At 46.7% G+C, this 23,839-nt stretch overlaps 1 protein-coding gene across 9 annotated transcripts in view; it reads left to right on the forward strand.

Annotated features, from left to right (window-relative positions):
* The window catches only part of CAPRIN1 (cell cycle associated protein 1), a 545,714-nt gene that overhangs the window by 331,271 nt on the left and 190,604 nt on the right, over nucleotides 1-23,839 (forward strand). For all 9 annotated transcript variants that reach the window (XM_085643526.1, XM_085643522.1, XM_085643525.1 and 6 more), the window contains exon 12: nucleotides 19,798-19,859. In XM_085643526.1, coding sequence (XP_085499652.1) covers nucleotides 19,798-19,859 — 62 coding nt within the window. The remainder of the gene's footprint in view (nucleotides 1-19,797; nucleotides 19,860-23,839) is intronic.

Below are 23,839 nucleotides of genomic sequence, written 5' to 3' on the forward strand. Positions count from 1 at the left end.
CCTCTAAGCAGTCCATTTCTCGGTGGATTGTGTCCTGCATACAATTGTGTTATCAAAAGGCTAATAAGACCTTAGGGGGTAAACCTAAGGCTCATTCCACCAGGGGCAAAGCTGCCACGACGGCTTTGCTGCGTAATGTTCCGATTGCGGAAATCTGCAAGGCGGCCACTTGGAAGTCGGTCCATACCTTTGCTGCGCATTACTGTCTGGACACGGATGCCAGGGCAGATGCTCAGGTTGGGCAGGCTTCGCTGCGAAATTTGTTCGCACAGTAGTGGTAGTGTCTTGTGTGTTCTCCACCGCTTTTGTTGTGTGGGGATGGGCTTGCCATTCTATTCACTAGATTATGACTATACACAGAGATCCCCTACTACAGAAGAAGTAGTTTCTTTTCTGTAACTCCAGTTCTGTAGTAGGGGTATCTCTGTTATAGTCATAAGCGCCCGCCCTCCTCCCCGGTGGAGAGATACTTATTCATATGTAGAATGCTACAGGTCTGGCGTGCTACGCCCTCAAAAAGAACTGAAAGTAAATGGGACCTGCTGGGCATTCTGGGATACTGGGGAAAGTTCTGGAAAACTGGAAAGTTTTCTTAAAGGCACAGTATCCTGTTCCAAGCCACATAATGGCAGCCTATGGGGCTTGTCTGTCCACTCCTTCCTCTCTATCATTCCAGAGGCTTTTGCTGGTAGAGGCAGGGTTTTTTCCTATGTGGAGGAAAACTAGACAGGCAGTGCTGTTTGTGGATGTTGGTGGAATTCTAGTTGAAGTACTGGACAGTGTAGCCTGTGGGTATAGGCTGCATTATCTGTCTTTAAATTAAATTCTCTCTTAAAGGTGTATGCAGGTCTGCATGATTTGTCACCTTTTAGAGATTATTTTTATTGCTCCGGGGTCCACGCACATGGGCGGGACTATTCATTCACTAGATTATGACTATAACAGAGATACCCCTACTACAGAACTGGAGTTACAGAAAAGAAACTACTCCTTCCTTTCTTGGAAAGTTTCTTTGCTATTGGCTCTGACATCAACAAGAAGAGTCTGTGACCTTCAAGCGTTCACTATTAATCCACCTTTTCTTCAGTTTACCTCGAAATCAGTAGTGCTACGCACTAATCCCAGCTTCATGCCAAAAGTTCCTGCGGACTTCCACCTTAATGAACCAATAATTTTAAAGACATTCTTCCCAAATCCGCTGACAGCTGCGGAAAGGGCCTTGCATTCCCTTGACATCAGAAGATGTCTCAAGTTCTATTTACAACGGACAGCAACAATACGTAAATCAGACCAGCTGTTTGTGGCCTATGGTAGATTATGTCAAGGACATTCTGTCTCCAAACCAACCATAGCTCGTTGGATTTCTGCTGCAATTTGTTTCTGCCATGAACAGGCGGGAAGACCTTTGTAGGCAACCCCAAGAGAGCACTATACGAGAGCAATTTCTTCAGCTACCGCTCTCTTTGCCGGTGTGCCTCTTCATCAGATCTGTAGAGCGGCAACCTGGTCCAACAGACACACTTTTACCAAGCACTACTGTTTGGAGGCCTCAAGCGATGCAGATGCATCAGTCGGACAAGCTGTTCTCCGCAATCTTTTCAAATAAGGTGAGCCTCTGTTCTCCCTCCTCCACTATGCTCTTTTCTATAAGACGCTTATTCCACACCGTTTCTATGTCTTGAAATTGTTCTGCATATGTTGAACACAGATGTATTTATGTATGATTATAACATTATGGTGATGTGTATTTACTATGGTACAAAGGAGCGTCTTATGAGCATTATGTTCTGTACTGCTACTTACTCTGATTCAGGCATGTGAATCTATGAAAGACACCCTAAATACTGGAGAAGAACAATAGTTACTTACCTGTAATCTGTGGTTCACCAGTATTGGTCTCTTTCATAGATTCACATGCAACCCGCCCACCTCCTCTCAGAGGCTATTTAGGCCGTTCTACTTTGGTTCACTCCTGTGCGAGAAAATCTGAGAGCCTGAGCCTCTGAGGAGAACATTCTGGTGGGTGCTGTCGCCTGATTGTCTGCAGTTTGGACTGTACATAATGACTATGATAGTCATAAGTGTGGAAGTTTTTTCTTGTAGCTTAGGGCTACTTTACTTCCTGGTTTTGTGTTACCAAGGTTTTTTGGTTATTATATGCATAATTATTGCTTTTTTATGTACCGTGGGACTCCCACTTCGACGACGGGTAATGATTCAGGCATGTGAATCTATGAAAGACACCAATACTGGAGAACCACAGATTACAGGTAAGTAACTATTGTTCTTATTGAGTGTGTGAGACCATTTGCTGACTGAGTGTGTGTAACAAATGCTTTACACTGTCCTCTGATACTGCCTTACTGCTCGACCAAGTTACCACTTTAGAGAGTAAGGTTATATCTAACTTTAGCCTCTGCCAAACTTCTGGGGACTGTGGACGCTGTACACACTGTACCTATTTGGGAACAGTATATACAGAGCCACTTTCTCACAAACAGATCTATGAATGGGAACTCCACCCTCAAATTCTACTCCTATTTTTCCTAATGTGGTGTTTTCCAGGCATAGATCTGTGCATGGAAAAACAAACGCATTGGATTTTACATTAAAAATTTCCTGACATCAATCCAAGTTTCGTGTTATGAGCAAGATCAGAATAACTGAAGTCCTGCAATTGAATTACCACCAAGCCATCACTGCCATTTTCGGGATTGCCAAGATTAGGCACATTTGGGAGCAGTAAATGCAGTCGAATTAGCTAGGGATCTCGCGGCCTTCCAAATGCCTCAAAAAATTCTACAAGCAACACATGTCAAAGGACACCTCCTTGATCCAATGTTCTCTAATTTAGAAGACCTTCAAGAGCCCAAACAAGACATAGTGGACTATGTGCTTGGCCTAAGGTCCAGAATGGCTGAGTACATGGAAAAAGCATCCAAGAACCTTGAGGCCAGCCAGGAGCTCCAGAAGCACTGGTATGACCAAAATGCTGCACTGGTTGAATTTCAACCTGGGCAACAGGTGTGGGTTTTGGAGCCAGTGGCACCAAGGGCTCTCCAAGATAAATGGAGTGGCCCTTACCCTATCCTAGAAAGAAAGAGTGAGGTCACCTATTTAGTTGACCTGGGCACTAGCTGGACACCCAAAAGGGTCATCCATGTGAACCGCCTTAAGCTCTACAATGACAGGGCTGACATCACCATGCTGATGGTGACTGATGAGGAACAGGAAGTAGAGAGTGAACCTCTCTCTGACCTCCTATCCTACAGCCCAAAAGATGGGTCAGTAGATGGTGTGATTTTCTCAGACACCCTCTCTGCCCAACAGCAGACTGACTGCAAGCAAGTCTTGCAACAGTATGTGTGAGAAGTTGGCCTGATGTATGATGTCACTAGTTCTAGTGTACACCTTATATCAGTCCAAATACCCTTATGGTGATTGGTTGTAAAGTCAACCTTATAGACCAGCTATCCTAGTGGTAGCATGGACAAGAGCAGTCTTAGGCTAAACTCTGAATGGCATGTGAAGCCAGCTGTGATACCATATATAATCCCTTGAATACCAAATGAAAGGACACCACAACAGATATATATATAAAATAAAGTGTATTTGTTATAGTCAAACCCTCAGCACTCTTTATGAGATTAGAGGTAAGTACAACACAGTCTTATTTAAGTATACATTAAGTCACACAGGTAAGTAATACAGTTAGGCCCTAGGGGCCACGCAAACCATATACTAAGTAAGTGGTATAAGAACCACTGTCACGGAAAGAGAATAGGCCTAGGCCTAGGGAATCGCTGGGGCTACACTACACTAGCGTTAGTTAGGAGGTGGGAGGCCCACGGGATTCGTGTGCAGAGTGGAAACACTCACGCGTTATGCGTAAAAGTCAATAGCAATAGTACAGTTTAGAAAACGGTAGATTTAGGACACTTCCGGAGTAGCTAGGAAGTTGAGACTTGAAAACTAGACACTAGGATAGTCACTATCCTGATGAGCACCGGAGTACCCAAGTTACCTAGCCCACAGGCTGCGGGTGCATAGGGGTGAAGATGCGTCGTTTTCGTCGTCGACTCCTATGGATGCCTGAAGAAAGATGCTGACAGGCAGTCAGTGAAGAGTGTCCGGTGGATCCCAAGGCTGGGATCAAGAAGAGAGGAAACCTGCAAGCAGAAGGGACAGAGTCAAGGTCACTAGCCAGTGACCACGTGGAACCAGGAAGGAACCAGGCGATGTCGTGAAGATTGCAGGTGAAGGTGAAGCTTGTCGCTGCAGCCAGGAGGACCAGGAAGTGTCGAGGACGACCAGGACCAGGAGGCGAGCTGTCCCACGAAGGCTCTTGCTGTCGGCGGCGTCGAAGTTGGACTAGGACTCACCAAGCCTTGGCAAGCGGAACCCACGAAGAACGAAGGACTTGCTTCTGGTGCAGACCAGGAAGGTCTGGGGTGCTTCTTCTTTGCAGAGAAGCGGGAGCCAGTCTGGAGGAGCCAAACCAGCGCAGAAGATTTCAGGGTGCGTCGTCACAAAGGCCACTAGCCAGCGGGCAAGCAACCGGACAGACGCGGCAAGCAGAAAAAAATGCTGAAGGGCCCCACGCAGGACTCGTGGAGTGTGGGGGGCTGATCTTCGGTGCAGATGGTGCTTGGGGTTGGGGCTTCTCAATCCCCGGTGCACAACTTCGAGGGTACCTCAGAAGCTGCGCTTTAAGTTACTAGCCACTTTTTCCAGGTAGCCGGTCCCACGTCGCTCGTCGCCTCCACCGATCTCAGCTCTGCTGTAGATGTGGATCAGGGTCGGAGAAGTCTGGAAGTCAAGGCTCTGGTCAGGCTCTGCAGTCGGTTCCTCGTAGAACGTGGGCAAAGCAAAGGGTAGTCTCTTGATGGTGCCTGTTTGCACAGGGTAGCCACTCCTTGGCTACAAGGGAGATTCTTCAGTCTTCTTCTTTCGTCGAATGTCGAAGGTCCAGAGTTTCTGTTCAGTTTTGCAGGTTCAGGATAATCTAAAGTCTTGAGGCCCAACTCCCACTCTTATACTAATCTGGGGGGCTGGGATACCTGCTAGGTCACGCCTTATGGGTGGGACCTGGGAGGGGGTGGTTACACCCACTTCCCTTTGTCCAGCTTCGTGCCAGAGCTGGGGCTGGAGTGCCCCAGCGCCGGTTTGAACTGGACTATGCAAGGAACACCTTGTGTGCCCCAGGCATGTCTCATTCCTTTCAGCCCACCCTGCCCCAATACACTAAAGGCTGTCTGGGGAGGTGCTAGCACCTCCCCAAGCAGGAAACCTATTGTCCAGGCCTCCCTGGCTGGGATCACTCCCAGCAGCAGGAGGTCAGACTTGTGTCTGTGGCAGCAGCATCCATTTTGTGATGCTGAGGCTTTGTTAGAGTTAAACAGCAAAGTAGGATTTTAACATGTCTCTCCCTCTAGAAGGGAGGGATAATATCCTCATCACCAGAAATGGTATGGGGGTATTATTCCAAAGTGTTAGACACCTTACACGACATGTTTTGATAAAGCCAAACCATAGTTACCATAACCGTTTAAGATTATAAGGCACTTTAAGAGTATATGGTAGGCTATATCATAGAACAGCTATAAGGACTTGGTTCCGAAAGCTGCAGACAGGCTCAGCTCATGCTAGAGCACCATCTCACATGTTACCAAGCACTCTGCCTCCAGGATTGTTAAGGCCTGCCATAGGAGTGACTGATAGGTACACATGTGTCTATATATAAGGGTAGATATAGGCATACTATACCTAAGCAAGGGGTGATTACACGACCTTGCCCCAGCTGAGTGATCAGCCAGTTGTGTCTGATTGGAAGGCCAGACCAGGGGTGGCATAATACATGCTGCAGCCCCTGGGAGGCCTAGGGTACACCTATGCCCTGGGTACCTAGGGTACACTGTACAGGGCCCAATAAGGTGATCCTTACCAATTGTGTATGTACCTAGGGTACATGGAGTACATTTTACAGAGAGAGCAGACAGCCTGAGACCCTGAATGGCAGGATCTCAGGCCAACTAAGTCGAAAAACCAGCTAGACACTAGGCAAAAAGTTGGGGGTAACCATAGTCAGATATCCACCTTCCTACAGTATGCTAGCCTCTTTTCCCTGACCACTGGTCTGACAACCTGGTGTACCCATGATGTGGACACTGGTGACAGTGCACCTGTCAAAAACAAAATCTATTGACAGTCAGACCAAGTTAAGGAAAGCATCAAAGCTGAGGTCAGCAAGATGCTGGAGTTAGGGGTCATTGAACCCTCTGAGAGCCCCTGGGCCAGCCCAGTGGTTCTGGTCCCCAAACCTCATCAACAAGGTGAAAAGAGAGAGATGAGGTTCTGTGTGGACTATAGAGGGCTCAACTCTGTCACCAAGACAGATGCTCACCCTATCTCAAGAGCAGATGAGCTGATAGATAAATTAGGGGTGCCCAATTCCTCAATACCTTTGACTTAACTGCAGGGTACTGGCAGATTGGCATGGCCCCAGGAGCAAATGAAAAGACCGCATTCTCCACCCCTGATTATCAGTTTACTGTGATGCCCTTTGGGTTAAAGAATGCTCCTGCCACTTTCCAGAGGCTGGTGAACCATGTCCTGGCTGGGCTGGAGTCCTTTAGTGCAGCTTATCTTGATGATATTGCTGTCTCCACCTGGCAGGATCACCTGATCCACCTTGGAAACGTTTTAGAGGCTCTGCAAAATGCAGGTCTCACTATCAAGGCATCCAAATGCCAGATAGGTCAGGGCTCTGTGGTGTACTTGGGCCACCTTGTAGGTGGAGGCCAGGTATAACCCTTACAACCCAAGATCCAGGCCATCATGGACTGGGTAGCTCCAACAACCCAGACCCAAGTCAGGGCATTCCTTGGCTTGACTGGGTACTACAGGAGGTTTGTGAAGGGGTATGGGTCCATTGTGACCTCCCTCACAGAACTCACCTCCAAGAAGATGCCCAAGAAGGTTAACTGGACAGTTGGTTGCCAAAAGGCTTTTTACACCCGAAAAGAAGCAATGTGCTCAACACCAATTCTAAAAGCACCAGATTATGCCAAGCAGTTCATAGTGCAGACTGATGCCTCTGAGCTAGGGATAGGAGCGGTCCTATCCCAGACCAATGATGAAGGCCAAGACCAACCTGTTTCTTTCATAAGCAGGAGGCTACTCCCCAGAGAGCAGCGTTGGAGTGCCATTGAGGGGAGGCCTTTGCTGTGGTTTGGTCCCTGAAGAAGTTGAGGCCATACTTGTTTGGTACTCACTTCCTGGTTCAAACTGACCACAGACCTCTCAGATGGCTAATGCAGATGAAAGGGGAAAATCCAAAACTACTAAGATGGTCCATCCCCCTACAGGGAATGGACTTTGAAGTGGAACACAGACCAGGGACTGCCCATGCCAATGCAGATGGACTTTCCAGGTTCTTCCACTTAGACAATGAAGACTCCATAGGGCAAGGTTAGTCTCATCAACTTTCGTTTGGGGGGGGGGGGGTTGTGTGAGTGCCATCTTTCTTTCTTTCTTGCATGGTATGCCTCCACTTTTTGCTGAATGTACTTAGATTGAGTGTGCCCTGGACTCCTGCCAAACAGGAGCCCAGGGCCTATGTTCCTTCCCTAAAACACACAAAACCCAAATTGGCAAACCCTGGCCACATGTCAGCCCCTGGTAAATGCTACCCAGGGCCTTGTGACCAGGGAAGGCCTCTAAGGGCTGCAGCACTCCTTGTGCCACCCTTAGAGGCCCTGTACCCTTACACACACACACACACACACTGCCTTTGCAGGCTGGGTGTCTGGGTGCAAGACAAAACAAAGTCGACATGGCACACATCCCTGTGTGCCATGCCCATCACCTACACTGCCATGGCATACATCAGCCACCCCTCTAGCTGGGTGCCTTATGCCAATGGTGTGGGCACAGGAGCAGGAGCCCTGTGCCCCTACAGTACCCAGGTCCATTCCTGAGCACAGTAAGTGCAGTGCTGCCATTTAAGAGTACATGGTGCTGAGAGCTAGTCAAACACGAACTCCACAGCACCATAATGGCAACACTGAAGACAGAGAAGTTTGGTATCAAACTTCTCAGCACATTAAACCCACACTGATGCCAGTGTGGGATTTAATGTACCAAGCATCCCAGAGGGCATCTTAGAGATGCCCCCTTAAACCTAACCTACAATCCACGTCTGCTCTTAGGCTGCCACACAGCACACATGTTGCTGGACCCCCTGGGTGGAAGAGCCCCTGCTCTCCTGGGCCTGCAACAATGCACATCCTGGGCGAGGTGCTAAATCTCCTCCCCCAGGATGGGCAGGGGGAAGCTTCAAAAGCATGCCGCCTCTGTGAGCTTCCCCAGGCCACTGCAACCCCCCACTCTGGTGGGAAGCTTGGCCGGAAACCCCAAATAAGGACAGGGGATGTGCCAGCCTGCCAAGCCCACCCCTCAGGTGGGGCAGGCGAGGTGAAGCACATCCCCGGGCTCTCACCATCTTGAAGATGGGGAGCCCTACCCTATCAGGGCTAGGCTACTGCCCCCCTCCCACAGGAGTGAGGCAGGATAGGGGGTGTACCCACCTCAGGACAGGGACCCATTGGTCCCTGCCAGTCACCTACCTGTAACGCCCCTAAATCTAGTATTTAGGGGCACCCTGAACCTTCCTTCCCCAGATTCCAGATTCCGAAATACAAAGAAGAGCAAGAAGAAAGAAGACCTGCCCTGCAGCTGCTAAGAAGAGGAAGACACCAACTGCTTTGGCCCCAGCCCTACCGGCCTGTTGACCCTCGAACCTGCTCCTGCTCCCACCCGGCATCTCTTGTGGCCAGCAACCTCACAAACCCCGGAGGACCTGGCTACCTTTTGGCTCTAAGCCCCTGGAACTCCCATAAGTAGAGGCTCTACTCAAAACCTACTTCTAATCCCTGGCAGCCGCCCGGAACCGCGAACCCAGCATACTCTGCACCAGCCAAGCCTGGCCAGTGCCGGAGTGAACAAAGACCACAAGGACGACCCCACGGCGACTGTGACCCCGATTTCCCGACACCAAAAGGCACCCCGGTGCCCAGCGGCACCCAAGGACCTCCCTCGACACTCCTGAAGAAGCCTGCAGCCTCAGAACAAGGTGCCCCCCCTACCGTGATCAACAGAGGGTAAGATTTCCCAACACCAAAAGGTACTCCTGCGCGCGATGCCCCGCGGCCCCCTGTGCCCAATCCCGAGGTACCTACCTATCCTCCAACTACCCAACTTACCTCTCGAAGTGGTGGTGGCACCTGAAGAATCCTCGTCCCCGAGCTTGGTCTTTTTCTAAACCAGAGATTTCCCATTGAAATCAATTGCGCGTCCAAAGGCTCAAAAGCACCCTGCACCCCGCCGCCCGAGTGGCCCTGGCAGTGCAACCTCTACACCTACCTACTTCCCCACTTGCCCTGAGTAAGTGACTAGGATCCCAGCTCCCACAGCCGCCAACCAAGCCCCCCCTATTCCTCATAGGATAACATTGGGCCTAACTCGCTCTCTGCACCCGGCCGCCCTAGAGTCGCTGAGGGTGAACCAACTGTACCTACCTGACCCTGGGGGACCCCTGAGTCTATGCCCAGAACCTCAACTCTGCCAGTCGAGTACTTACCTTTAAACCGATAACTCTATGTTCGAGGCATATGAGCTGCAGATTACACACTTTTGCATAGATCGCCATCTGTTGTTGGGCCCGGATGTTTGCAGTTTGTTTTTCCTCTTGGAAAGTCTTTACCGACGCCATCTTCGGTACCGACCAAACCACACAAGGCCACCGACACTTCCAAGCCGAAGCCCATCTTGGCGCCGACCAAGAGACCTGAGGGTCCCAAGCCGGGTTCTAAGCAACAAACCGGCACAGAAAAACCTAAAAACACATCGGCCCCAACGCCTTCGGCGCAGACGGACCAAATTACCTCACCAGAGCTATTTACACCGGATCCCTTGCAAAAAGCTCTCACCAAGAATCCAAAAACTGGACATTTGACACTCTCTACCAAAGAGAGACATTTGGAGAAGCCTGCTCCACCTCCACCTCCAAAGAGGAAGGACTCTGCTACCTCTCCATTCAGAATACCTTCCCCTCCCCCTCCACCTCTTCCTCCTTCCCCACCTCTTTGTTCTCCTACCCCGTCTCCAGACGATGATGCTCAGGGGGACCCATATCATGATACAGGGGATGTGCCACAGGACCCCACCCCTACAGGATCCCCAGATCCATGGGACGATTACAATATTCCAGATATCTCCAAAGTCCCACAAGACGATATTTACCCTTCTAGACCATCTCCGCCAGAAGATTCATTAGGGTTCAACCATCTTCTACAAAGGGCGGCACATCATCACGGGGTGGACTTGCATACTGACCCCGTGGAGGAAGATTTCCTCCTAGACACATTTGATACCTCACATGGGTCCACCTCCATACTGCCCATGCTCAAAGGGGTGGTAAAGCATGGGGCAGAAGTTTTTAAGGACCCAGTTAGAGCCAGGGTCATTAACCCACGTATTGAAAAAAAATACAAACCTGGTCCCTCAAATCCCTCTTACATCAGAGGACCAGCGGCACTAGATTCTTTAGTAGTATCTACGGCACGTAAAAGGGCAAATTCACAAGCGTCAGGTGATGCACCACCACCTGACAAGGAATCAAAACTACTAGATGCATCAGGCAAACGCACAGCATTCCAGGCGCCCAACATATGGCATATAGCAAACACTCAGGCACTGTTGGCCAGATATGACAGGGCTCATTATGACGAATTGGAAAGCATAATGCACCATCTCCCTGAAAAATATAAAGCTAGTGCCAACAAGTTAATTCAAGAGGGTAAAACAATCACAAATACCTCCATACGTTGTGCCCTAGATGCAGCAGACACAGCCTCCAGGGCCATCAACACCAGCGTCCTTCTCCGTCGCCATGCTTTAAACCAGAAGTACAAGCCTCCATCCTTAACCATCCCTTTGACCAGGAACATCTATTTGGGCCAAAGGTGGATGAGGCCTTAGAAAAAATGAAAAAAGACACGGATACCGCAAAATCCAATGGGGCCTTACAGTCTCACCCACACGCTCCTTTCGCCGCTCCTCCTTTCGGAGTACATCCAGAGGTTACTACTCAGACACAGCGTCCACATCATACAAATCCCCTACTCAGACCACCTTTACAAAAGGTTACCAAAGAGGCGGCTACAGGGGTAACAACAACAAGGGCAGAGGCAAAAAAAACAACGCCCGTTCTGCCACACCTACTACACAATGACTTTCCCCCGATCCCCCCAGATCATTCCACTCCGGTCGGGGGCAGACTCCAAAATTTCCTTCATGTCTGGGAGACCATCACCTCGGACAAATGGGTGACCCAAATAATTTGGTCAGGCTACTGCCTAGAACTAACATCTACCCCCCCAAACATTCCACCCAGGCAACGCCCAATGTCACAAGAACATTCAAAATTACTAAAGCAGGAGGTAATCTCCCTCCTACAAAAACAGGCAATAGAACACGTTCCTGTCAATCAACACAATATGGGGGTCTACTCCCTATATTTTCTCATACCAAAAAGGGACGAGACTCTACGACCTATTCTAGATCTCCGGCCCCTAAAAACATACATACACTTAGACCATTTTCATATGGTAACGCTTCAGCAGGTACTTCCGCTCCTCTCCCAAAACGACTTCCTCACCACTCTGGACTTGAAAGACGCATACTTCCACATTCCAGTGCACCAGGCTCACAGAAAGTACCTCAGATTTGTAGTGGACGGACAACACTACCAATTCAAAGAGCTCCTGTTCGGAGTCACAACAGCACCACGGGTATTCACCAAGTGCCTGGCAGTAGTGGCGGCACACTTGAGAAGACAGCACATTCACGTCTTCCCATACCTAGACGATTGGCTGATAAAAGCCACTTCATACAATCAGTGTGAACAACACACCTCCACCACAATCGAACTACTGCACCAACTAGGCTTCACGGTGAACCACCAAAAGTCACAGCTACAACCATCCCACATAAAACAATACCTCGGTGCCACCATAGACACCTCAAAAGCGATAGCCTACCCCAATCCGGCCAGGATTGCAAGCATTCAGGCTTTGAGACAAAAATTCATACTTCAACACTCTCTTCCAGCACGAGTGTTTATGCAACTAATAGGGATGATGGCCTCTTGCATTTTCATAGTGCCCCACGCAAGACTCCAGATCCGTCCCCTTCAAGAGTGCTTAGCGCACCAGTTGAACCAGGCCCAAGGTCAACTGACTGATCTGGTGTTGGTAGACGGTCGCACCCATCGCTCTCTGCAGTGGTGGAACACCACAAACCTTTCCAAAGGTCGACCATTCCTGGACCTGGTTCCCCAGATAATACTAACCACGGACACATCGCTCTCTGGCTGGGGAGCTCACCTATTACCTCTCACCGTGCAGGGCACATGGACGCCTCAACAAAAATTACTCCATATCAACCATCTGGAGTGACTAGCAATCTTTCTAGCCCTAAAATCTTTTCAAATACAGATTTCAGGCAAGGCAGTCCTCATTCGCACAGACAACATGACGGCCATGTATTATATACAAAAACAAGGCGGCACACACTCTCCACAGCTCTCTCAATTAGCACAGAGCATATGGAGATGGGCAATTCCCCACAAAATCTTTCTCCTAGCTCAACATGTCCCAGGAGTCCAAAACACCGTGGCAGATCTGATCAACAGACAGACACAACAAATACACGAGTGGGAACTTCACCCACAGGTTCTTCATCCGTTCTTTCAAATGTGGGGGCATCCACAGATAGACCTCTTCGCCACCCACGAGAACACAAAATGCCCAAGCTTCGCCGCCAGATACCCACACCCATTGTCCAAAGGAAATGCGATATGGATGAACTGGTCAGGCAAATTTGCGTACGCTTTTCCGCCTCTCCCACTCATTCCATTAGTGGTGCGCAAACTACAACAACACTCCCTCACACTAATCCTAGTAGCGCCAACGTGGGCCAGACAACCGTGGTACACCACGCTGCTGCAACTCTCTGTAGTACTACACCTCTCACCATGCCTCCTAACCCAGAACCATGGAGAGATCAGACACCCGGACCCAGCTCAGCTCAACCTTGCGATCTGGCTCCTGAAATCCTAGAGTTTGGGTACCTAAATCTTCCCCCTGACTGTATGAACGTCATCAGAGAAGCTAGACGACCTACCACTAGAGCGTGTTACGCTGCCAAGTGGAAACGATTTGTTGTTTATTGCCATAACAACAGCATCAATCCCCTGGACGTGTCTATTCAACACATCATAGGCTACGTACTCCACCTACAAAGGTGTAATCTAGCCTATACGTCCATTTGACTACACCTCGCAGCAATTGCAGCTTACTTACAAAACAGGCAACATCTTTCACTCTTTAGAGTGCCTGCCATTAAAGCCTTCATGGAAGGCCTAAAAAGAATAATTCCCCCCAGAGTACCACCCTCACCTGTGTGGAACTCAAATATTGTTCTCACAAGACTAATGGGGCCTCCCTTCGAACCTTTACACAAATGCGAACTACAATTCCTAACATGGAAAACAGCTTTCCTTGTAGCCATCACTTCCCTCAGAAGAGTCAGTGAGATACAAGCACTTACCATACAAAAACCTTTTCTTCAGATGCACCATAACAAGGTTGTTCTCCGTACCAACCCAAAATTCCTACCTAAAGTCATTTCCCCTTTTCACCTAAACCAATCTGTAGAACTACCAGTATTTTTCTCGCAACCACAGACCGTTGCAGAAAGGGCTCTGCACACACTAGATGTCAAACGAGCCTTACTCTACTACATCAAGAGAACACAACCTTTCCGCAAGACCAAACAACTGTTTGTCTCTTTCTCTCCACCACACAAGGGCAACCCCATCTCAAAATCAGGGATAGCTAGGTGGATTGTAAAATGCATTCAGATTTGCTACCACAAAGCAAAACGAATGCTATCCGTTCCCCCTAAAGCCCATTCTACACGAAAGATAGGGGCTTCCATGGCATTTTTAGGGAACATCTCATTAGATGATATCTGCAAAGCAGCTACATGGTCAACACCGCACACTTTCACTAAACACTATTGTGTAGATGTGCAAACTAAGCAACAAGCTAGTGTGGGCCAGGCTGTACTCAAAACATTATTTCAAACCACTGCAACAGATACCGGTGGTCGCCGCTAAGGTTGGGAACTGCTATATAGTCTATGCAAAAGTGTGTAATCTGCAGCTCATATGCCTCGAACGGAATATGCTACTTACCAGTATGCATCTGTTCTTGGCATGTAGAGCTGCAGATCTACACACGCCCACCCGCCTCCCCGGCTACCTGTATCTGTTCATGTTTATCTTATTTAGATACACACTTGGGTTTCTTCACTGTTATTACTACGCTCCATCTTTCCCTGCTGGCGAAAAATAATCTGAGGATGGAGCCGAAGCCCATGCGCAATACCATCCAAAGGAGGAGTCACCGACCTAGTGACTTCAAAAGACTTTCCAAGAGGAAAAACAAACTGCCCAACACCAGATGGCGATCTATGCAAAAGTGTGTAGATCTGCAGCTCTACATGCCAAGAACAGATGCATACTGGTAAGTAGCATATTCCTTTATTCATAGGGTAACATTGACTGGCTTTTTCCTGAAATTTCTTCTAAGTGTGGACTTTTCAAATCTTAAAATATTCACCAAAAATCAGCTGAGTAACGAAAACGAAAATACTCACCTGCTCTTAGGTGAGCTCCCAGTGCTGGATCTTGGTGCCCAGCACTGACTCTGAAAAATACTTACAACTGTACTTACCAGTAACCCAATTTTCTCCCATAGGAAATCATTGACTGTTTTTCTGTAAAATTTCTTCTAAGTGTCAATTTCTGCAATCTTTAAATATTCTTTAAAAATCGTATAATATCTGAAAACGTAATTACTTACCTGTTTTGGATAAAGGTCAAGTACTGAGTCTAGGTACCCAGTCCTGGATTACAAAAGTAACGAGAACATACTGTACCTTCAACTTGAATTTTCTTCCATAGGGAATCATGGACTGTTTTCTTTGAAATATTTTTTAAGTGTCAACTTTTAAAATAGCTAAATATTGTTTAAAAATCATCACAGTAATTAAGTCGACTTTCATCACTTGATTCTAAGTACTGACCCAGGACTGAATCTAGGATCCAGTCCTGGAATTCCAAAAGTAATCCTAAAAGTAATCTGTTGCAAATAACTTGAAATTCCATTGAGCTCAAAGCATTGTTCTGTTTAAAATAGTGTTGCCTATTGCAACCACTTGTAACTGTTTACAAAAGTCAATTGCATATTGCAAAAGTATTTATATAAAGCATCACATTCTGAGAAATTATATTTTAATGCCAAGTGTTGGTTCTAAAATAAGACAAGCATATATTGTTTTATATATAAACCATTGGCCTAGAGTTCAGTTATTGAGTGAGACCATTTGCTGACTGAGTGTGTACAACAAATGCTATACACTGTCCTCTGATACTGCCTTACTGCTCGACCCAGCTACCACTTTAGAGAGTAAGTTTATATCTAACTTTAGCCTCTGTCAAACCCTTGGGGACTGTGGACTCTGTACACCCTGTACCTATTAGGGAACAGTATATACAGAGCCACTTTCTCACGCAAGGACAATGATTTAATTCAGGAGGGCAAATTAATAACTAATGCATCAATCAAGTGTGCCCTTGACGCAGCTGACACCGCCTCTAGGTCTTCCTTTTGTCGCTCCTTCTATAGAGGAGCATCCAAAAACATCGGAGCAGACACTGCCTCTTCTTCCTACAAAAACACCACCCAAACATCCCCCAACAGGGGATATTTTAGAGGCGGATACAGGGGAAATAACAACAAAGGTAGAGGCCGAGGTACCAACAACACTCGCACCTCCCCCTCTAATAAGCAGTGACTTCCCTCCACTCCCTCCAGAAAATTCCACCCCGATCGGAGGGAGACTATCAAAGTTCCTACCTTTCTGGACTTCCATCACTACAGACAAGTGGGTACAACAAATTATCCAGTATGGTTACTGACTGGAACTTACAGCAACCCCACACACCATACCACCCAAACAGCGTACAATGTCCACAGAACATCTCACGCTCTTAAAACAGGATGTTCTTTCACTGCTTCAAAAGCAAGCAATAGAACTAGTTCCCTTACAGCATCAAGGAACCAGGGGTTTACTCACTGTACTTCCTAATCCCCAAAAAGGACGTCACCCTAAGGCCAATACTCGACCTCAGACCTCTCAATCACTACATACAGTCAGATAATTTTCACATGATCTCTCTTCAACAGGTCCTCCCACTACTTCAACAAGGCGACTTCCTTGCCACACTAGATCTCAAGGGCGCCTACTTCCACATTCCCATACACTCGACTCACAGGAAATACCTAAGATTCATAGTGGACGGACAACACTATCAGTTCAAAGTCCTTCCATTCAGGGTGACCACCGCACCCAGGGTGTTCACAAAGAGCCTTGCAGTAGTAGTAGCAGCACACTTGAACACAACAAATCCATGTCTTTCCATACCTCGACGACTGACTGATAAATCCAAGTCATTCAACCAGTGTGTTTATCACACTCATCAAACCAAATCAAATCCAGCTACTACACAACTTGGGATTCACAGTAAATTACACCAAGTCACATCTTCAGCCCTCCCACATACATCAGTATCTAGGAGCCACATTAAACACCTCCAAAGTTCTGACATATCCCAATCCAGCCAGGATCGCCAGGATACAAACCCTAATCATCAAATTTCAGCCACAGCATTCCCTCCCAGCAAGGGTATTCATGCAACTCATAGGAATGATGGCCTCTTGCATTTTCATCATACCTCATGCAAGACTTAAGATGCGCCCCTTACAAGAATGCCTAGCACATCAGTGGAACCAGGCTCAAGGACAACTTACAGATCTGGTGTTGGTGGACAGCCGCACACATCGCTCTCTGCAGTTGTGGGACACACAAAACCTTTCCAAAGGGAGGTCGTTCCTAGAGCCAGTTTTACAGATAGTGCTAACAGCAGACGCATCACTCACCGGCTTGGGAGCCCATCTCCTAAATCACACAATTCAATGCAAGTGGACCACTCAACAAAAGGTGCTCCAAATCAATCACCTGGAATTACAGGCAATATTTCTAGCATTAAAATCATTCCAAGTACATCTACACCACAAGACTGTCCTAGTCCAGATGGACTATATGACAGCTATGTATTACATACAAAAACAAGGAGGCACACATTCTTTGCAGCTCTCTCAACAGGCGCAAAGCATATGGAGATGGGCCATTCCACAAAACGTATACCTTCTAGCAGAACACCTTCCAGGAGTTCACAATCAGATTGCGTATCTGCTAAGTTGACACACCCAGCAGATACACGAATTGGAACTTCATCCCCAAGCTCTTCAACCATTTTTCCAAATGTGGGGTCAACCAGACATAGATCTGTTTGTCACACAAGCAAATGCAAAATACCCAACCTTCGCCGACATGTTTCCACACCCGTTGTCCAAAGACAATGCAATATGGATGAACTGGTCAGGCAGATTTGCGTACGCTTTTCCGCCACTCCCACTGATTCCCCTAGTAGTACGCAAGCTCAGACAAGTCTGTCAAGATAATCCCAGTAGCTCCCACATGGGCACGGCAACCGTGGTTCACAACACTCCTGGAACTTTCAGTAGTTCCACACCAAAAACTACGTCTCTCCCCAACGTTGCTAATGCAGAACCATGGAGAGATAAGGCACCCCGATCCAGAACAACTGAATCTAGCTATCTGGCTCCTGAAGTCCTAGAGATCGGTTACCTTAACCTCCCACCGGTCTGTATGAACATCACTAAAGAAGCCAGACGCCGTCCTACTAGAGCTTGCTATGCAGCAAAATGGAAAAGATTCGTCATGTACTGCAATAACAATAAAATCGATTCGCTGGATGCCTCAATCCAGGACATCATTTGCGATCTGCTACACTTACAAAGGTGTAATCTAGCATATTCATCCATAAAATTACATCTAGCAGCACTTGCCGCTTATTTACAAAACAGACAAAACTTGTCACTATTTAGAGTACCTCCAGTTAACCCCTTCGACGCGCTTGACGGAACGGTTCCGTCATGCACGTCGGTTGGGCTGTGCTTATGACGGAACTGTTCCGTCATGGCCCCGCCCGCGCACGGAATCTTCAGCGTGGCGCGGAAATCCGCGCCGAGCTGAAGGGGTTAAAGCCTTTTTGGAGGGGCTTAAAAGGATAATTCCCCCCCAGACTGCCACCCTCTCCAGTGTGGAATTTAAACATTGTTCTTACCAGGCTCATAGGTCCCCCATTTGAACCTCTACACAAATGTGAACTGCATTTCCTCACATGGAAAGTAGCTTTCTATGACGCAATTACCTCTCTCAGGAGGGAAAGTGAGATCCAGGCTTTAACCATACAAGAACCTTTCTTACAAATACATCGTAACAAGGTGGTTCTTAGAACAAATCCAAAATTCCTTCCAAAAGTAATCTCTGCTTTTCACCTTAACCAATCAGTGGAGTTACCAGTGTTTTTCCAAAACCCGGACACTCTAGCAGAGAGAGCTCTTCACACACTGGACGTCAAAAGGGCCCTACGTTATTACATTGACAAGATTAAGCCCTTTAGAAAGACAAAACAACTGTTTGTATCCTTCTCACCACCTCATAAAGGTAACCCCATCTCCAAAGCTGAGATCACTAGGTGGATAGTCAAATGCATTCAAATATGCTACCAAACGGCTAAATGTACATTAACAATTCCCCCTAGGGCACACTCAACATGCAAACTAGGGGCTTCCATGGCATTCTTAAGGAACATTCCCTTAAATGACATCTGTAAAGCAGCATCATGGTCTACACCACACACCTTCACCAAACACTATTGTGTTGACGTGCAGGCTAAGCAACAGGCTTCTGTAGGCCAAGCTGTTCTTAAAACACTTTTTCAAACCACTGCAACAGATACAGGTGATCATCGCTAGGGGAGACACTGCTGTACAGTCTCTGCACAGTGTACAATCTGCAGCTCGTATGCCTCAAACGGAAAATGCTACTTACCAGTATGCATCTGTTCTTGGCATGTAGAGCTGCAGAATTGTACACGCCCACCCGCCTCCCCGGAACCTGTATCTGTTCCAGTAGTTCCTCATTTATTGACTGTGTGTACAACAAATGCTCAGCACTTCCCTCTGATAACTACAGCACTGAGACCGGCCTGATCTGCTTGATCACACTACCACAAAATATAGCACCTTGAGATCATTAAAGCCAACCCCTATGAACCGATAAGGTTCTCCTGGACTCTACACAGTGTACTTCTTTGTGGTCCACTACATGGATTGCCAGCGCTTCCTTCACTAAATCCAAGTGCATAAACTGCACTGCAAACCCTGCAGTACACTAAACCCAAGGCTGGATGGCAGCAAGTGCATATACTACACTACACTGCACACTCAAAAGAGCATGTTCCAGGCAATTCATGTTTTCCTTTCTGACCAAGGCAGAGATTTTGTTCCTTAAAGCTTGTATAGTAAGTTGGCTTACTATTTGTTCAAAGATAATGCAGCACTACAATCAGTGTGAACTGACTGCACAAAGACCTTTTGATGTTACATCATCATCAAATGTTTTAATTAAACTTGTATTATAATTTGGAATTGAAATGTCCAATTACTTCATTTTCAGTGCATGCCGAATCCAGACTTCCGCAGCCTAACCAAGTTCCATTGCAACCCGAGACTACACAGGTACAAGCCAAGCATTACTATTTTGAAGTTACAATTGTTTTTCGCTGACTCCATTCATTGGTACAGATTGAAAGCACTGGTTCCCACAAGGCAGAAGTGAAATTAGTCTAGAGACAGTAAATCGTCTAAGGAAATTGAATATGTAAGGTGCTATTGAAAGATGCAACTTACCAATCTTTGTCACCCTTTAGAGGGCTGAATAGCAAAACCTTTCGGTATAATCCTTGTAATCCTACAAGACTGCTCAGAACAGTTGGAACAATGTAGTTATCGCCAGGGTCTGGTACTATACCTTGGATTGTAAAATATCTTGAAAATGAGATTACCAATGCTTACGCTTAGATGTATGGTTATGTGTAGTTTTTTTTTGGGAAGAGTCTGGCTGTCGAATTGTCCAGTGTAAGGTAATTTATAGACTACTTGGAAGATAAATTTAGTTTTTTCTTCAAATGGTTAAACCTGGTGTTGACCAGCCTCCTAAAATATAGTCACTCCTGCATCAAAGTAGAAAAGCTTACCACTTCCCTTCAATTGTTATAGGTCATGCATACTTTTTGAAAAAATTCTAAGGCACTCCAAAAAGAATCACTCGTACTTGCCCACTGGGAGTCTGCCCACTTAATTCTTTTTTATTTTTGATTGTACGAGCGATTAAGTTATGCAAAGTGGGCAGCCAACTCTGCCTCTGTGGCTCTAAATATCCAGAAAGAGCACAGATTGTATGTAATGTAAACATTAACATACACTGCTTTTTAAGGAGCCAGCTACTTCTATATCCTATCAAACCTTATGCTGGTATTTGCCCTACAAGTTCAGTTTTTTCCCCCGTTTGGAGAGCAAGATCTCTGATAAAGCCTTACTGCTCACCCACACTACCACAAATAGAGAGTAAGGTGCTATCTACTTTTACCTCTGCCTACCTTTTGTGGTTCCACTGAACTCTGCGCACACTATAACTCATTTTGGTATAGTGTATATACAGAGCCAGCTTCCTACAACTACCCTCTGATAAAGCCTTAATGCTCGCCCACACGACCACAATTAGATAGTAAGGTATTATCTACTTTTACATCTGCCTACCTTTTGGGGTTTCACTGGACTCACTCTCTGCACACTATACCTTACTTTGGTATGGTATATATAGAGCCAGCTTCCTACACAATGCCCTTGGTCCCTATGGTACCTTTTACAAGGGACTTGCATGTGGCCAGAGAGTTGCCAATTGGATTTTGAAACTAAACAGTTTAGCGAAAGAACATAGGCCCTGGGTAGGGCAGGAACCCAGGGCACACTCAGTCAAAGTACGTCAACATTAGGCAAAAAGGGAGGGGTAGCTATGCAAAAAAAGGAGCACTTTCTTACTCCCAGCTGTCCTGATTTTTGCATCCTCAACCGTCAACCATAGAGACCTGCGACACACCAGCCCAGCCTACCTAACACTTCTGCAATAAGCGGCCCTGGTTCCCGAGAACTGACTGCACTGCCTTGCGTTTAGGACCCTTGTGAACCTAGTCCCCTGTTGGGAGCTCCCGGACTTGTCCCAAAGTCACTCTTTGCAGCCTGTTTTTAGGTCCAAATCTAATCTCATTTGGTGTAACGTTTAAGGCTACCAATCCGACCAGTATCTCTGTATCTGGTCTACCCAGGGCAGGTAAAGACTAACTGCTGGTGGTACTATAGACATTTTCTTCCTGCCACAGTCCTAAAGGGGACCCCCGGAAACTGTATGCTGTATGTCTTTTTCTCCCATAGGAAAGCATTACACATAATGATGCATTTAAGTGAACATTTTACTTACCTGTGATACTCCATATTTTAAAAAGTACTTGCTTTAAAATTTGTATCAAAATGTATATAAAAATTAGTTCTCCAGTATTGGATCTTTCGTAGATTTACATGCTTGAATCATCCCCGTCGTCGTATTTGGAGTCCCACAGTAAATCAGATTGTACTACAATAGGCTACAATGCAATGAACAGTCACTGCAATAGCCTATCCATTTTCCTTATTAAAAAGAAGCAAACTTAAGCAACAGCCAATCAGACAACAGGACCCTCTATTACAATCCCAAGAGAGGCTAGGTTCCTCAGATTTTCTACCACATGAGTCTCCCTGAGCTTTGCTCAGCTTTCTCTTCAGAATTACAGATTTCTTCTCAATATGTATGATTCTTCAAAGAAAGGTCTCTTCTGGCCGTGTGGATCATGCAGTAAGAGGCTGCATGCTGAGGATCCACATTAACTGTATCTACTGCCTTAACCCTCAACATAAGGTAAGACTACAAAATTTGTAGGACTTTTTCAACCAAAACCCTCAGATAGAGAGGGTAGATTATTTGTCTGGTTTCAAAGGCTTAAACAAAAGGAGAGAAAGACCTCTTGTATCTCCCGAGGTATCCAAGAAAGACTTCAAATACGTATCGTCTGGAAGATGCAGGCACCTCACTAACAGGAAAGCATTTATTTCCTACGGAGGAGAAAAGCCATAAAAAGGAAAAACAATCATAGAACATTCTATGAAAATAACAGTCTCAAGAAGGCTTATGTCGCCGACGACGTTCACATCTGGGTCACTGTTGACACAAAAATCACCTTCTGGGCATGTTTAACCTACTCATCTTCGAAAAAATCTACATTGTCTGCAGTGGATACGTTGACCCTGCTGCTGACACTTTCAGTTACTACGATGGCTTCAACTCTGCCGACTACCTCGACTCGGATGACAGCAACCTTCTCTTCAGCATCCTCGTTGACGATGGTAGTTCCGTCGACGGCCTAGTCGACAATACTTATGGCTCTTCATCTGTTCCTGTCATGTCCTCGCAGACTCCACTACTGTCGACGCTCTATCCCACGCCTGGTCATAAGCGCCCGTCAACGTTACAACTCACCTGTGTATCTGTTGACATTCTTGTCGACACAGACGATGCATTTTTGCAAAATCCCCCAATAGTTTCACCTTTGCCACCTTCAACCTTTATAGAGGAATCTGACGATAATGGGATGTTTGGCCCTGCTCACAGTCCCTCTCAGCTTTTTATGAAAAATTTCAAGATGATGAATATGAAGTTTACTGTCAGCAAGAATATCACCCTCCTCATGCAAAAAATCAATACATGGAGCCTGTTAATGAGCCTATGCTCTATCTTCCTGTGGCTCTGGTTCAGGACTTTCAACACTTGCTGCATGATTACCGCACACGTTTTCCTACAGCAACTTTACCTCCACCGCTACCACTGGCTGCCACTTCTCCACGTACCACTGAGCCTTTGCCTTCCCCTGCGAGAGATACTGTTTTGCCACAACATCCAGACACGTCTGATGACGGAGAAATTGAGGATAGTCAACCTCAAAAAGATGGGCAAATAGGTGATGAATGGGAGGATTGTTATATCAGCACCTGCTTCTCCTTCTCCTCAAACTGTAGTCTCCACCAGAAGATATTGGCGGCTTCCATGCACTAATAGAAAGAGCAGCTTTACGTTTTCAGTTGTCTTTGACAGTCAAGCAATCTGACTGTTTTTTCTGATTTCAAGGATCTATTGAGAAAGGCTGTCAGATCTATACCCATTGTAGATCACATCTGGGAGGAAGGTGTCAAAGTAATGAAGTAATGAAGACACCCGCCACAGTTATCCCGGTATGCCCAGTATTGACAAAAATTATAAAGCTCCTGATGATGTTCCAGCTTGTCTGGTTGGACATCCTAAGCCGGATTCCGTTATCTCACAAGCCGTCCAAATGAGATCAAGAAACTCCTTAGCGCCCATTACTGCACTGCCTGATAAGGAGGGAAGGCGCCTCAATAACATTGGTAAAAGATATACAGCCACCCCAGGTATTACAGTTCGCGCTGCTAACACTAACGATTTTAGCTAGATACGATGGCCAGATGTAGTCTGACAGCGCCCATTTCATTGATCTTGTTCCGGAGGATAACAGATTAGAAGCAAGAAAGATCCTGCTAGAAGGAGAAAGGTC

Source organism: Triturus cristatus, chromosome 3_1 (genome assembly GCF_964204655.1).
Source record: "Triturus cristatus chromosome 3_1, aTriCri1.1, whole genome shotgun sequence".
In the NCBI taxonomy this organism is placed as follows: Eukaryota; Metazoa; Chordata; class Amphibia; order Caudata; family Salamandridae; genus Triturus; species Triturus cristatus.